At 39.7% G+C, this 16065-nt stretch overlaps 2 protein-coding genes across 3 annotated transcripts in view; both read right to left on the bottom strand.

Moving 5' to 3' along the window:
- myo15b (myosin XVB) overlaps positions 1 to 2833 on the bottom strand; it is a 58879-nt gene extending 56046 nt beyond the window's left edge. Inside the window, exon 1 of the mRNA XM_041816075.1 lies at positions 539 to 2833. Within this exon, the coding sequence (XP_041672009.1) occupies positions 539 to 2833 (2295 nt within the window). The remainder of the gene's footprint in view (positions 1 to 538) is intronic.
- A 10577-nt stretch (positions 2834 to 13410) lies between these two features.
- The window catches only part of llgl2 (LLGL scribble cell polarity complex component 2), a 50232-nt gene continuing 47577 nt past the window's right edge, over positions 13411 to 16065 (bottom strand). For both annotated transcript variants that reach the window (XM_041815531.1, XM_041815532.1), the window contains one exon: positions 13411 to 15017. The gene's annotated coding sequence lies outside the window, so the exon portion shown is untranslated. The remainder of the gene's footprint in view (positions 15018 to 16065) is intronic.

The raw sequence follows: 16065 nt of genomic DNA, 5'->3' as shown, positions 1-16065 counted from the left end.
CAATTTGATCATTTTAGTGAGCAATTTAGCAGTTCATTACATAGCGACTGTGATAAATGTGCACCTTTATTTCAACATCGAAACATATTTGTCTGTGTTTAGCGAGCAGTACCTTTTTATACGCCTAACACTAGTAAGCACAGCATTCATTTGTTACACTCATTTGTCTGTATATATTGTAATTATTACAAGATGGTGGATATTTATACCTGTCATTTACATAGTCAAGTGACTGAATATTGTTTTTGATATCCTTCTGCAGTTTTACTCTGTTGATGATTGAAGGAAACGTCTCATTAAAGGGTCAAAGAGTTATCTATCGGCAAAGCTGCATTCAAGTCAAGCAGTAAAGGGCAGAACAGATGTCTTGTGTTCAAACAGCTCAATTGGTGTAAAAAAACATGCATTTTCTACCCTGAGTGTGATATCAAAGTCAGCAAGTGAACATAGTCTAATTGTAATCTCCCTAAAACCAGTTAAAGTGACCCAATCTTATTTCACACTCTTCATTTCTAATGTACAAAAAAGTCAGACATACCTGAGGGTCTCCACTCATCCGTGGGTTTCCAGCCCAGTGAACCTCTGGTTGTGGGATGGCATAAATCCCACCCTCGCCCATGAATTGGGCCACTTCTCTGTCTGCTTCTTCTTCGTACAAAGACCGTGGTCCTGATGGTCCCGTAGGGGCCACTCCATTAGAAAAAGGCTGAGCAGTAGACCTCGGTATCCCGGCTGTAGCATCTCTCTCTGGTTCTGGTCCCTTGGTTCGAGCCTGTCCACCACCACCTAATCCTGGTAAGGAGATCTTGGACAGGTTGATCTGGGAAGGGTCCAGTTTGATCCTGGCAGTCTGTAGAGCACTGACTCCATCTTGATTTCTGAGGATTGATTGCCCATTCCTGTTGTCCGTGTGGGAGGATTCTTCCACAGCAGCGCTGGATCCCTGGCTCCTGCCTGATACATCTCCACCTGGTGTTAAACCTCCAGGTAATGGCTTCTTAATGGACTTTAGGAGGCTGAGATCTGGTTTGACAGGGAGCACGAGCTTGGCGCCTGGTTTTGGGGGTCGGGGCTCTGATGTAGCTTGCTCTCCGGTGGTACTTGACGGAGCAGAAGCTGCTTCAGACACCTCAGTTGCTTCTGACTTTCCCAGTTTATTCATCCTTGGCAGTACTACGGCATATTTGGCTTCTACTTCTTTCTCTCCAGCCTCGGCTTCCTTTCCTCCTTCCCCTGCCTTGCTCCTGGTTTTCCTACCGGCCAGACTGGTTTTACTTGCAACCCTCATGGCCATTCTGTGTTTAAGGATGCTGCCCTTGGACTTCCTTGGGCCTTGCTTCTGTTTGATCCCACGCAGGGACAGCCAGCGTGAGATGCTGATTGCTCGAGTCCAAGCAGAGAGCTTCTTTCTCAGGTTTAATCCCCGCGGCATGTTCTTCTGGAACCAACCGGACATCCTGTTAAAAGTGCTCATGCCTTTTCTTTGTGCGATCAAACGTTCCTTGATTTTGTTTGACTCGACTTCAGTCCCTTCGCTCTCTGACGTCTCTTCGTCCTTTGCTTTTTGTCTTGTCTTAACCTTCCCTAACAGCGAGCTCTTGGTTCCACTACTCTGCTGCTCCTCTGGCTCCAGGAATGCTTTGAGATCTTTCCCCTTATTTTTAAGAAGCATGATCCGGTTTTGGCCTTTTAGTGCTTTGCTCAGAGTTGGCTGCACCTCCTCTTCTTCGCCATCCTGATCGACGTCTACCAGCGCTGGCTGGGTCTCATCTCCGGCTGGGTCAGGAACTTGCTGTGGTTGAACTTCCTCTGCTGCAGGACTGGGTTTATCCTCCTTCTTTTGCTTCTTCTTGTTCTTTTTTTCCTCCTTTGCTCTCTGTTTGGCTTCCTTTTCCAGCCTTTGCTTCTCTGCTTTGGCCCTCTGTTTCTCCTCCTTCTCCGCCTGCTTGTCTGCCTTGGTTTTCTTGAACATCTTGTGTTTCGACTTTTGCTCAGGCTCTTCCACAGGCTTTGTGGGACGCTGAGACCGTCTGACTTGTCTTCTGGTGTTACGAGAGGTCCGTCTTCCAGTTGTGACCTCCTGGGTTATCTCATCCTCACTCCCATCACTACTAACCGCCTTTGTCCCTTCAACCTGTGTCTTCTCTTCCTCTCCTGCTTGACTTGATCCACCTGATTCCACTTCAGATTCCTGTCTGGATTTGGTGTCCTCTTTGTCTGACTCCTCGTTTGCAGTCTGCTCTGTATCTCTTTGAGTATCAGACGCCTCGGCTTCCTCCTGACTGCTCTCCTCGCTCCCCTGGGTCTCCTCTGGCTCTATGTTACTGCCCGGCTCATTCTCCTTCTCATCATTACTCGTGTCGTCTTCCGTCACCTCCGCGGAGCTTCCTGCATCGCTCTCTGATTCCTCCTCCTCTTCATCCTCTTCACTCTCTGTCACTCTGTCACTCTTCTTGTTGCGTTTTCTCCCTTGTGTTGCTGCTTTTGGTTGCTGTTTACTAGTCTTATTCACACCTCTCATGCATTTACCCTCTTTATCCAGTTGGGATGATCTTCCATTTGCAGGTTTTCTGTTCCCTAATGTGCAATCGGGTTGTATCTGCACATCCTCTTTCTTTTTGCCCTGATCTGCTCTGTTTCTTCTTCTACTCTTCACTTTATTTGCCTCTTTTTCATCCTCCGTAGCCTGTGCATCCCTTCTTCTTTCTCTTTTTCCATTGGGAACTTTAGAAGAGCCATTATGGGCATCATTTTTCTGTTGATTTCCCTTTTTTGCAGCCTCTCCCTTTCTCTTTTGAGGATTTGCCCTATCTTGGGATTTGACTGGTGACATGGCAAGCATTTAAATTACCTGAAACACAATGAAAGCATTTGTTATTTTACAATAAAAGAAGAAAGAAAAGCAAAAAGCAAAAAAGTGGTCACCCCCTTGGGTGTTTTATCTTTTTATTGATTTTATAAACCAATCATGGTCAATATAATTTGGCCTTTTTTGCCAAAAAATGTACAAAAAAAACTCTTTAATGTCAAAGTGAGAACAGATTTCAACAAAGTAATGACAACTAAACAAATATATGTAAATTAAATAAATGACTGCATAAATATTCACCCCCTTTAAAGTGGCTGACCTAATTCAACAGAGGTCCAGATAATTGGTGCTAGTAGTCTCACAATTAGTGAACTGGGGATCAGCTGAGTGCAGGGAATGTGTCTCAAGTGATTTTATTATAAAGACACCTGATTCTGGAAGGGCCAGTCACTGGTTGATCAGTATTCCTGGCTACCATTACACCATGAAGACCAAAGAACACCCCAAGCAACTCAGAAACAATACTATGGAAAAATGTAAGTCAAAGGATTGATAAAATCATCAAGAACTGAAGGAATATGGCACATGTGTAAATCTGCCTAAATCAGGCCATCCTCATGAACTGAGTGACCGTGCAAGAAGGACACTAGGGATGGGGGCTACCAAGACACCAATGACTACTCTGAAGGAGTTACAAGCTTCAGCAGCTGAGATGGGAGAGACTGTTGCCTGGGTTCTTCACTATTCAAGCTTTATGGGAGAGTGGCAAAGAGAAAGCCACTGTTGAAGAAAACTCATTAAACGTGAACTAGATTTTGACAAAAGACATGTTGGAGACTCCATGGTTAAGTGGAAGAAAATTACTTGATCTAATGAGACCAAAATTGGTACTGGTTATGTATCAGACAAGATGATTTGTTTGGCATACACCAAATACTGCACATCACCACAAACAAGGGCTGAACAATTTGTGAAAATTTTCTAATTGCAATTTTTTCTGCAATATTGCAATTGCGATTTAATATGCGATTGTTTAGGTTCCTTATTTTATGTGTTGTTCAACAAACATAAGCAAGAAATCATTCTATATTATAACGAGCACAATATTAGATAAGTTAAACTAGAGATAAACAATTTAGAAAAAGATATCTTAGTGTAATTTTGGCTTTTATAGCCAATTTTATATCAATTGCTACATTGAAGGGAATGATCATTTCTCATATTATTCTTAATTTTCAAGTGTATATGCATGTGCAAGAAAAATAGGATTTCATTCAATGAAATAAAAATAAAAAGACACTTGAATGTTTAAGTAAAGTGTAAAGCATATAAAAGAAAAAGACTGTATCCAACTGGTTATTTCAACACTTTTCAGGTTAAAGACATATTGCACTGTCTGCAGTTTGAAAATTTCAGCATGCCACATTATGATTTAATCTAATTTGTGAATAATTGCCGAGCCCTACCACAAACACACCGTCCCCACCGTGAAGCATGGTGTTGGTGACATCATGCTGTGGGGATGCTTCTCAGCAGCCTCCCCTGGAGGGCTTGTAAAGGCAGAGAGTTAAAATGAATGTGTTAAATTATAGGGAGCAAATGCTACTCAGAAATGGTTGAAAGACACCAAGATGAATGTTCTAGAGTCCAAGCCTGAATCTCAATTCAGTAGAGAATCTGTAGCTGAACTTGAAAAGGACTGCTAACACCAGATCCCAAAACACAACCTAGCAGAGCTTGAGCAGTTTACATATATTTATTTAATGGGCATGACTTTGTAGAAATCTGTTTTCACCTTGACATTAAAGAGGGATTGTTGTACTTTTTTTGGTCAAAAAGTCAAATTGTTTTTACCATAATTGATTTATAAAATCAATCAAAAGGTAAAACATCCAAGGGTTGAATATTTTCTAGGTGCTATACATCTGTCAGACTCAGTGAAACCACATTATCTTTCAACTTTTAGGCAAACTGCAAATCTTTAATCCAAACATTTAAGTGTTATTTTTCTTTACACTTATAGTAACTTTAAATAACCTAAAGTAAATACATGTTTTTACTGACAATGGAGGAAGAAAGAAGTGCAAATTTAAAAGACAAGCAAGATAACACTACCTATAAGACAACGATTAAGACCTAAGATTCTCGGCTGAGTGATTATTTAGGACTGTCAGCAGAGCATTACATCTGTCAGACTCAGTGAAACCACATCATTGGCCCCATCTTTCAACATTCAGGCCAAGTTTCAAACTTAACTCCTAACTTAAGGCCAACTTCAACTAGAATAGTGACTTAGAATTACCCAGAACATATCAAACACTTGTTTTTAATGGCTGTGAGGAAGAAAGTAGTTTATTTTCAAGCAGCCAATCACTGGAGAATATAAAACAACAAAAAGACTACCAGTTAGACCAATTTGATAAGCAAGACTCTTAAAAAAGAACAATTTATGACTGTAAGCTGAGTCACATCTGTCAAATCAGAGAAACCACATCATTGGCTCCATATTTCAACATTTAGGCCATGATTCAAACTTTAAGTTGCTGATCCTTGCCCTTTGGTGAAGCAGGCATTTTTTTTAAGACCTAAATCAGTCTGAGCTGATTAAATCTTTCTAGGTGTTATTACAAGGAAAGGTTTGAGCGTTGCATTGCGTTTCAATCAAGAGGAATTTCACTGAAATCAATGCAGTGAAAGAAAGCAATCACAAAGGAAATGTTATACAAAGTGGTGAAGAATCAACCCCTTGCAGGATGAAACGACTCCCCTTTTCCTTCCTGAAAAGCAAACACCAGCTGGTATCTGCAGGTCAGATCTAAGCTGCAGTGAAAGCCTATCTTTAGATCCGCCTAAATGTGGTTGTATAGCCTGCACACCCCGGGGGCAGATCAGTGAGAGCTCTGTCAGTGAAATATAGCTTACCGGCTTCTCAGGTGAAACCCCGGCATGGCTGGGGGGCCGCGAAGTGCTCCAGCTCGTCCTGAAGAGCTGATGTCACTGATACAAACACGCACCCATGTTCAGGAGGAGTCACACTCATATCCCACCCACTGACATTATGAGGCACGCAGCCACGTTTGTGCTTTATGCATTCACATAATAACCCGGGCCACAAAGGTGAGCTGGCGTGCACTGACCCGCACTCTAACACACACAAAGTACCTTCTGAATAATGGAGCTCAGCCTGGCAGCTCACACTGATCTGCTACCGTTAATGTGGCCAGCTGGTGAATGGTCGGGACGAAAGGTGAGAGGTGCTGCTGGGAACCATCAACAATGGGTGCTGATGGAGGAGAGAGGGAGAACGAGGGAGGGGGAGAAAGAGGGGGAGAGAAAGGGAGTTCATTACCTCCTGGCTTCTGAGAATCCATCAGAGTGTGCAGGAATCTTTAAGGCATCTTTATTGCCAACATATCAGACCTGATCAGCTTTATTCAGACATCCAAACATTCTCTTTTTATTATAGTTCAAATTCAAATCAATGCCATTTTTAAGATCCAAATATTTCTCAAATACATTTCTGAGTCCAGTGAATCAATTCTTCCCAGTGTGTTGATCAGTGACTGATATTATGAAGACCAATAGATGTGTTTTATTAAGTTAACTGTAAGATTGATCATTTAAATGAGCGGTCTGTCATAGTTAACTAAAACTAACTAAATAATTAAAACTAAAATTCAAAAATAATTTTAATTAACTGAAACAAAAAGAAAACACTAAGCTTTACCCAAAACAAAACAAAACAAAAAAAAAAAGAAAAACTAACTAAAACTGTACAGAGCGCTTACAAAATTAACTAAAATAAAATAAAAACTAAAGAAAAAATATCCTTAGTTTTAGTCTTTGACACAACCAGACTGACTGGCACCTACATACAAGTCTGGGAAGTTTAAAATTGCCTGATCTGATTGGTTAAGACCAGTGTTAATTTTGTTGACTAATTATTTTCATCATAGTTTTCGTCAACAGCCTTTTTTCCCCTGACGAAAATGAGACGGTATCTAATAAAAACAATTGCACATGAACAAAATCAAAAACCAAATTTACTGACACTTTCGTCAACAAATAAAAATGAGACGAAAATGTTTGACAGAGACTTTATCCAATCAGACCTAATTTTGTCATGTAGGAAGTAGGGGCAAGTTAGGCATATATCCAATCACAGTCTCCATATTCATGGAGATAAGGTGTACTGTTTGTTGTGAATTCTGGTATTGCTACTGCCAGGTAGCCAGAATAAAGGTGACTGGATTTCACATGAAAGTTAAATTTGTGTCTGTTAATTTATATATTCAAACTTTACTAGCATTCAGTAAAGGGTTGATCGATTTTTCATTTATCCAGGTGTAAAAAAAAATGGCTTCAGAAAAATTTAACATTAAAAAATGCCTTACCCTTTATACTCCATATTATATTCGACTAAATTTAATGTAGATTTCGTCGACTAAAATGTTGGGAAAATTCCTCAACTAAAACTGGACTAAAACTAAAACAATTTAGGTGATGAAATTATGACTAAAACTAAAAGATATTTTTTTGCAAAAGACTATAACTAAAACTAAATTAAAAAGTGCTGTCAAAATTAACACTGGTTAAGACCTCAAACAGTGGTAGTTTTATGTCTGGAGTTGTATTCAAACATTGTCATTAAATAAATAAATGATAAGGGAAGAGTAGCCTGTTTTAATATATACTAAAATGTATGATGCTCACTCAGCTTCAACAACTATCCATAAAGAAATTAAACTAAGACAAAAACTAATAAAAACTAAACTAAAACAAAGCATTTTTGCAAAATAAAAACTAAACTAAACTAACAAACCAGCAGTAAAACTAATAAAAACTAAACTGAAATCAAACACAGAAAGTGAGAACGAAATAAAAATAAAAACTAGGGCTGGGTATTGTCACTGATTTCCCGATTCAATTCAATTTCCGATCCGATTTGATTCAATATCGATTCATTGAGAGACATTTCAGCTACAGTACCTGTTTTGCTTGAATATGCAAGGGAGTCTCAGAGAACTAATGGCAGAAATTATACTTTCAGTTGAATTATAAATAAGAAACCTTCTAACTGGGCCTAATATTTAAATTTTTAAAGTTCACACTAAAAACTGCCCCTAAACTTTTTTCCTGATAATACTTTTTATTGACCAACACATTTGATCAATCAACATAATAAAGTGCAACAAAGACTTTACAGTCAGTAATAAAAGATTGATCTTTGAAAAAAAATGAATCGATATCGAAAATTTAAACAAAAAATCAATCTGAATTGGAAAAATCCATTTTTTGAACCCAGCCCTAATAAAAACTAATGAAAAATCCAAAACTATCATAACCTTGGTCTGAACCATGAATTAGAGCTAGGAGACAGCTTGTTATACATTACGAAATATCCTGGAGCGCATGTACAAAATGACTCACTGACATTCAAGATTAGCTGTTTTTTTTTTCAAGTAATAACCAAGTTAAAGTTTACAGTTACTCAAACCTACTTTAAATTAAGTCTCAGTGTTTTAAATAGTAACCAGAGGTAATTATCTTGTAATTTCTCAGTAATAAGGTGGTCATGACCTTGAAATAAGTGAGAATTTTACCAAGTAATAACTAGACAATACGGTAATACTGAGGAAGTACACTGCCCGTCCAAAAAACCACCACCACCTAGATTTAACAAAGCAAATAGTTAAGAGCCTCCCATTGGTTTATTACTGCATGGATGATTATGTTTCAGCTATTTAACCCGAACTGATGCAGTGAGCAGCTTCTTATTTCTTAAACAACAATGTTGGCAGACACATCCTGTGGTTGTAGAAAAGATGTTCATCTATTTCAGAAGAGTCAAATTATCAGCATGCATCAAACAAAGAAAACATCTAAGAAACTACTAAAACTGGGTTAAGAACTCTCCAACACATTATTAAAACTGGAAGGATAGTCGGGAACCATCATCAGAAAAAAATCTTGAATGATCATGATTGGTGATCACTTAAATGTTTGGTGAAATCAATTTGTATAAAATTTCGTATAAAAACATTAGTAAGAACATTTCCACACGTACAATGCAAGGAGAACTCATGGGATTGGGACTGAACAGTCTAGTGTAGTGGAGTCTTAAGAAAACCAGTTATCAGTGAGGCTAATTGGGAAAAAAGGCCTCAATTTGCTAGGGAGCATAAAGATTGGACTCTGGAGGAGGGTGATTTACCCTGTTGGAGAGTGATGAGCACACCAGGGTAAGACGAGAGGTGGATGAAGTGATGCTCCCATCATGCCTAGTGGGGTTGCTGCAGTTGGTCAGGTCTAGGTTCAGCTATGTTATGAAAAATGAGGTCAGCTGACTGCCTGAATATACTGAATGATCAGCTTATTCCATCAATGGATTTTTTCTTCCCTGATGACACGGGCAAATCTTCAAAGAGTGACTCAGGGGCATAAGACAATTTTCACACGTAGCAGCGGCCCGACTCGATTGATACAAGATCTTAACGAAAAATTAATGCAACTCTGGATGGACACAGCAGATAAGTGTTGTAATCAAAGCTAAAGATGGTCTGACAAAATATTAGAGTGTGTGACGTTTTTTTTTTTTTTTTTTTGGTGGGCAGTGTATTCACATAGGAATAATGTATTTATTATCAAGTAATTTCTTGTAATATTGTAGCAATCCTCTGGTATTTAGGTGGTATTTCACCAAGTAATTTCTTAGAAATAAGATGATAATTTTCTATGTAAGTAGCTTGATAATTTTTTTTAGACCACTTAAATGCCAGAGAATTGACACATTAATATGATGGTTGGAGTAAGAATAAAATACCACCTAATTACCAGAGAACTGCCAAAGTATTTGAAGGCTAGGGGGTACAGGTTAGAGGGTTAGGGTAAAATAACACCCAGTGCCACAGTATTAGAAGATTTGGGGATAAAAGGTTAGGTTTAGGTTGCATGACTCAATTCTTTAAACAACCTTCAACTGTTAGGTTTGTCAGGTTAGAATTTCTGACTTTATATGCTTGCATTTTTTCAATTGTATTAAATACAAGTTTACATTTTAAACCCAAGATTTCTCTTGACTTTTCAAACTCAAAACTTTTGAGTTTGGTATCTCACAGATTGATGCCCTAACAAACTCAAATATTAAGGTTTATTTTCTCAAAAATTAGTTGTTTCATTCTACTTTTTATGTTCTATGTACTTTTTATGTGTATTGTAAGCCTTCATGTACAGCAGACTGAAGCTGATCCTGATATAAGCCCCTTTTTCTAACAAATAGGATGGGCTGTGAATCCAGGATCAGTTCAAATCAAAACCTTATTCTGAATCATGAGATGAAAGATCCCCACCCCTAGATCGGATGACTTTGATTTGTCCACTGAGCTCTCTAGGAGTGTTTTTTGAAGTGAAATGCGACATTAAGGAGCAGTGGTGGACTTATTTTACATCAATGTGAAAACAGAAAGAGGCTATGAGTAGCATCCAGCTGCTGCCCTGGTAGCTAAACTCTGGTGCATCTAAAACAATAAAATAATGTGGGATTAATGCAGTTACAAAATTAATGGTTGATTTCAGACCTTAATTTCATCATATTAATACAGTTGCTGACAGCCTTAGAACACATTAGCCATAGCGATCCAAGAAAGAGCCCAGATTTGAAGAAGATACAGAAATTATCATTAAGCTTGTCCTGATTTGTCTTAAAAGTATCAAACAAATTAATCCAGTCTGTTAGCATTTAAATCTTTGTGGATTTTACTGTAAGCATGCTGTGTTAAAGGATAACGTCGTGGTGGTTATTCACTGTTGTTGCACTTTAAATGTTCCTCACTGATGAACTAATAAACTGCAGTGACATTATGAGAAAAGTACTGTAACAGCCTGAATGTGTTTTAGGGCTCATCTTCATCATTAAACAAAATAACATCTCCAGTTGTGGGCGCTGTACAAAAGCTCCAGGTATCCAGGTATAATTTTCTAGCTCATTAAACGTCATCAGGTTGCAAATGATGGACTCGCCTTGCAGGGTCGTCCTCTAACAGCGCCGCTGCTGTGAGACGGCCCGGCCTCAGCCAGCAGCTCCTCACAGAGCTCAGGTTGCAGAAAAGCCTCCGTAGCTTCGAGGCAATTAGGGGACAAAGCGCCTCTTTCTATTATAGATGATCAAAACTCTTGGCTGTGCTTGTATGACAACTGATCCCTCTTTTATCCACTTCACCGGAGACGACTCCTGAAGACTAAGACTGGAGACCGGCTTCTGGAAGAAAACAGAGACCCAGAGAAGTAGAGTTTGGAGATCTGATCAGACGACCTAAATGAGTGGTTAGGAGTCTAAATGTTTGGCCTTTCTAGTGTGCTGGTAGAGCTCAGAGACTATGAAACATCATTCATGTAAGAATTCTCTGCAATATCGCAGAAATGAAGGAGATCAAGCACTGAAATGCCACTAACCTTGAAACACTACATGGGGCTGACTCCAAAAATGACTATTTAAAATGACAAAACAGAAGAATAAAACATGTTTACAGCCTTTGACTGAAAGTACTCTGATTTTCACAACTAGTTTCTTAATTTTCTTGACAAGTGACCCTTTGTTGGCTCTGTAATTGATAGTTCTAGCCTGCCATTTAGAGAGCCAACAAAAGGGTCACTCCTGCAAGGCTACTGTCAGCAGACAAGACTTCCCCCATGCCAAGTCTAACATGGCTGAAGGCCAGTTTGGGTGCCAGAAAGAGTGAGCCAAGACATCTGCATCGGCAGCTTTCTCTTTTCCACTCTCTCGTAAAGCTTTGACTGGTAAACCACGGCAACAGTTGTCATATGCAGAGTCTATCCTATCTGATCTTTTCTACTACGAATATCTTTCATTGTGGTTCTTTGCCCTTCTTGTAATAAAGAAAATTCCAGTTCTGATGAAATTTCTGCTATAGCTGCATTCATGCAAATCTCTTTACTGGCCGCCATTGTTTACCAGCCTGCAGCCCCTTAAACTAAACCAAGTCTGTAGCTACCGTCTCTTTTTCCTCAAAGGATGCTGATTGACCCAGCCGTTCTCTGGCCAAGAACAAATGTTTCAGCTTGAAGCTTTGGATCCAACTGATACCAGATGTGGTTTCTGACCAATGCATCGGCTTTACAGGGTAATTGCTCTTCTTCTGGCGGTTTTTCAAACCAAACATGCATACTCCCATCCACTTCATCGGACTGTGTGCAGACGCAGGTGTGCTTGGGCATCGAACAACGTTACTAACATGAAATCAGAACAGCAGAGAAGAGGGGAAGGCACGCTACGAAACAATCACACCTCAAGGGAAAACACTTTTCCTATTTTTAACCAGATGTTTTCCCCCACAGTTATGAATAAGGTGAGACAATAAAAAACAGACACACTGGTTCAGCAGAAAAAAAACATGTAATAATTATCCACAAAAGACTGTAGTGTGAGGTTACAAATAAAAAATTAGGGTTCTTGATCAGTTCACTACAAAAATATATTCTAGGCTGATGCTAAAATACCCAGCATTGTGAGACACAGTACCAAAATATGATCTAGTATAGCAGCCAACCCCGTTACAACAGGCCCACAGGTACGCACTGAGTCACAGACATACTGTATATATTAAACACATTTCACTAAAGTAGCTTACAATTACATTCCTAAATTACATTATCATCATTGTTGGAATAAAAAAAAGTTTACATAAAAATAATTAAAAACCAAAACCCCTTAAAAGCTGTTCCCCCAAAAAAATGACAGCATGGTGAAGTACCGACGGCCCAGTGTGAAGTCAGAGTGGACGGGAGGAGACAGGGCTGTGTGAGCAGAAACAACCGTTTGTAATGCTATCAATGATTCCTAAATGTTAAAAGACAAATAAAACAACTATTTAACATCACTGTGGTTCAACGCACATCTTTTTTTTTCTCTTCTGGGGCAAAACTGAAGACATTTTCCCTTAACAGTTCGTCTGAGGAGGACAGAAGCTCATTTATGCTGAGAAAACATGCAAGGAAATGAAAAAAACTGATTTGTAGAAGTGAATGACTGCAGAAGCATACTGCATTCACTTACCAAAAAAAAAAAAAGTCTTCTCTGTTTTTTTCTGGTTTAACGAGATAGTAACAGCTCTGGTCACAACAACGCCAGTTGAAAATGGTTGGCTTTGTTTTCCAACAGCATTTTGGGTGCCTGGAAATGCCAAGTGTTAACAGATTTCAGAGTGCAAAAGAAACAGCACTTGCAGTATGTATGTACAGTATGTAAACTGAAATTTAATGCACATGCACTCCCAGTCAATATAATATCTGAGTTGGTGAACTAGAACAGCAATGACGCGTTTGTCGACACATTCTCTTGCTGGCAACTGGGGTTGAATGATTACGCATTTTCCATTTTAACAGCACAATAGTCACTTCACGGGGCATGGGATATTAGTCATGTGACTTGAGTTTTCAAGGTTCCGCAACTGATACACGGTAAAACTCACATTAACATCAACATCAGCAGTCATCACAGATACACCGTCATAACACAGACGCTCGGCTACAACGCTGATTTCAGGTGACTATTCCTGCCATCAGCAGCACCTCAGCCTGGTGCCTGTTAATCCTACAGCCACATACAGCATGGACAGTGTTGATGTTAACATCTTTTTTCACTTCCTTTTAATTATAAACTCACAGGGCTGATCGTGTCCACCACTTTGAATGCTGTTGGAAATGGTTGAGTTTGTAGTACCACATTAGCAAGCATGTTTGGTTGTGCTATTTGTTTATTCTGCCCTCATACTTGCACGAGTCTATTTTATTAAGGTAAACAGATCCACTAGATGTGGCTGTCTCACAAGGTGAAGTGAGGCAAGGTCTCTGTGACCATTCCTAGCAAGGCATGTTAAGCATTTTGATAAAGGGATTTATGAAACGCCGGTGGAGGCGTGCACTCTGCCCACGGTGCTTGCACGTGTACACTGACAAGTGCCTGTATAATGTGATTTCTGAACACCTGGTGGTAATACCGTTTACCACGGTGAAACTGGGGGAGGGTATTAGACATGTCCGTACATTAACATCTCACAGCTTTGCAGAAGGAAGCGTATTTTCATATGTTTGTGTTGTTTTATTATAAAGTCAAACTGCTCATTACTGGCCTGGCATGTGTACTAAATAGTTTTTTAGTTTTTTTGGGGATCTTTTAGGGCAGTGGTTATCATCAAAACATTGTGGAGAACAAAGAACGATTACATTTCCAATTTGTGAAAACATTAATGCAGAAAAAACAGCATTTCTCTTCTTTTTTAAGTGAATGCTTAAGGCTTCTATAAAAAAACGGTTGTAAAAAGGATGAAAAGATAATCAAAAATGTAAAACCATGAGCCAAAATGTCATGACTTTAAAAGAAATTCTGACCTTTTTAGCTTGCACATTTTCGAACATGTCAACTAAATAAAATACTTAAACGGCTACATAATAAATTATAAATTAAAAATGTTTTGTTCACTCAGGTTCCTGTGGTTTTGTATAACAATTTTGACAAACTGCGAGTTTAGTTCTTTCCTTTTCTACGTCTTCTCTGCAGAAATGAGCTTCAACCGTTTAAATCGGAGGTTTCTTCAATTGAAAAAATTAAGAAATCAGGCACAAATTACATTAAATTCAAGCTACAGAATATTCTTAGCAAAATATTTCAGTCCTTCCCCCATGTTCCCTTCCAGCTGTTTGTCCATGTGGGGAGATGAAGGCCAGCAGAGGGAAGAGTGCTGATTGGACGAAGCGTTTCTAGTGAAAAGGCTGGTGGTGATAGAAGGCTTCAGGATGCAGGCGTGGAGGTTATTAAACCACTTCGATCGGTGGCAGTATCAGGGTGCTGGTTGGATGAATTTTGGCGTTGGTCACGTGTCAGGAATGTGCTTCATGTAGCTTTGGGTTCAATGTCAGTGACCGTGCTGTGCGTCTGTGTACAGCGTGTGGTCTTCAGGCACAGGTGGTGTTTCTTTCTCCATCTGCACCGCAAGTGAGCGAGTCTTCAAACAGCCGAGCGGCTCGCTTAAAGCTTGACCGCCGGAGTCCTTTGGTGTCTCTGTGTGGTCGCTATGAGCTCAGAGAGAGAGGTCAGTCACTGAGGCGAGGGGTCGGGGGTCAGTAGTGGTTGTGTCAGCAGAGCAGGAGGTGCTACAGCACTGCAGTTATCACATTGACATCACCGTTCACGCTGCAGGGAAGAGAGAAAAAAGTTAATACTTGAGATTCATAACATTTCAATGCATTTAAATACAACCAGACATTTTTTAGTTATTGAGCTAATTTGACAAAAACTAGAACTTTACACCAATGGACCGGTTTGTCTTAGTCTTACATACAGGTGCATCTCATTAATGTGAATTTCATGAAAAAGTTCATTTTTCCTGTGATTCAATTCAAAAAGAGAAACTTCCATATAGTATAGAAGTGAAACATTAAGACTTTTTGTTTGAATGTCATTGATTACAGCTTACAAAAATAAAAATCCACAATCTCAAAATATGAGAATATCACAAAACATAAGTCCAAGACAAGAATTTATGAAACAGAGACATTGGCCTTCTGGGTAACTCTGCTCATTTAAGCACTTTTGCTTGGTTGGAGCTCCTTTTGCACAAATCCCTGCATTTATGTGACATGGCATGGAGGCAATCAGTCCGTGGCACTGCTGGGGTGTTATGAAACCCAGGTTGCTCTGATAGCAGCCTTCAGCTCATCTGGATTGTTCAGTCTGGTGTCTCTCATCTTCCTCTCAACTCTTCCCCAGAGATTCTCTCTGGGGTTCAGGTCAGACCAGTTGGCTGATCAGTCAAACACAGTAACACTATGGTCAGCAAACCAGTTCCTGGTAGTTTTGGCGTCACTGTGGACAGGTACCAAGTCCTGCTGGAAAAGGAAGTCAGAACCTCCATACAGCTCTTCAGCAGATGGAAGTATGAAGTGCTCTAAAACCTCCTGGTGGACAGCTGACAGTGTTGTCTCTGGACTTGATAAAGACCAGTGGACCAACAGCAGCAGATGACATGGCACCCCAAACCATCACTGACTGTGGAAACGGAAACGGTGGACTTCAAGCACTGAAGGATTCTGTGCTTCTCCGACCTTCCTCCAGGCTCTGGGCCCTGGATTTCCAAATGAAATTCAAAATTTACTCTCATCTGAAAACAGGACTTTGAACCATTGAACAACAGTCCAGTTCTTAGCCCAGATGAGACGCTGATGACATCTGTGGTTCAGAA

Source organism: Cheilinus undulatus, linkage group 20, assembly GCF_018320785.1.
Source record: "Cheilinus undulatus linkage group 20, ASM1832078v1, whole genome shotgun sequence".
NCBI classification, from domain to species: Eukaryota; Metazoa; Chordata; class Actinopteri; order Labriformes; family Labridae; genus Cheilinus; species Cheilinus undulatus.
This window is presented reverse-complemented; position numbering and strand designations above follow the sequence as displayed.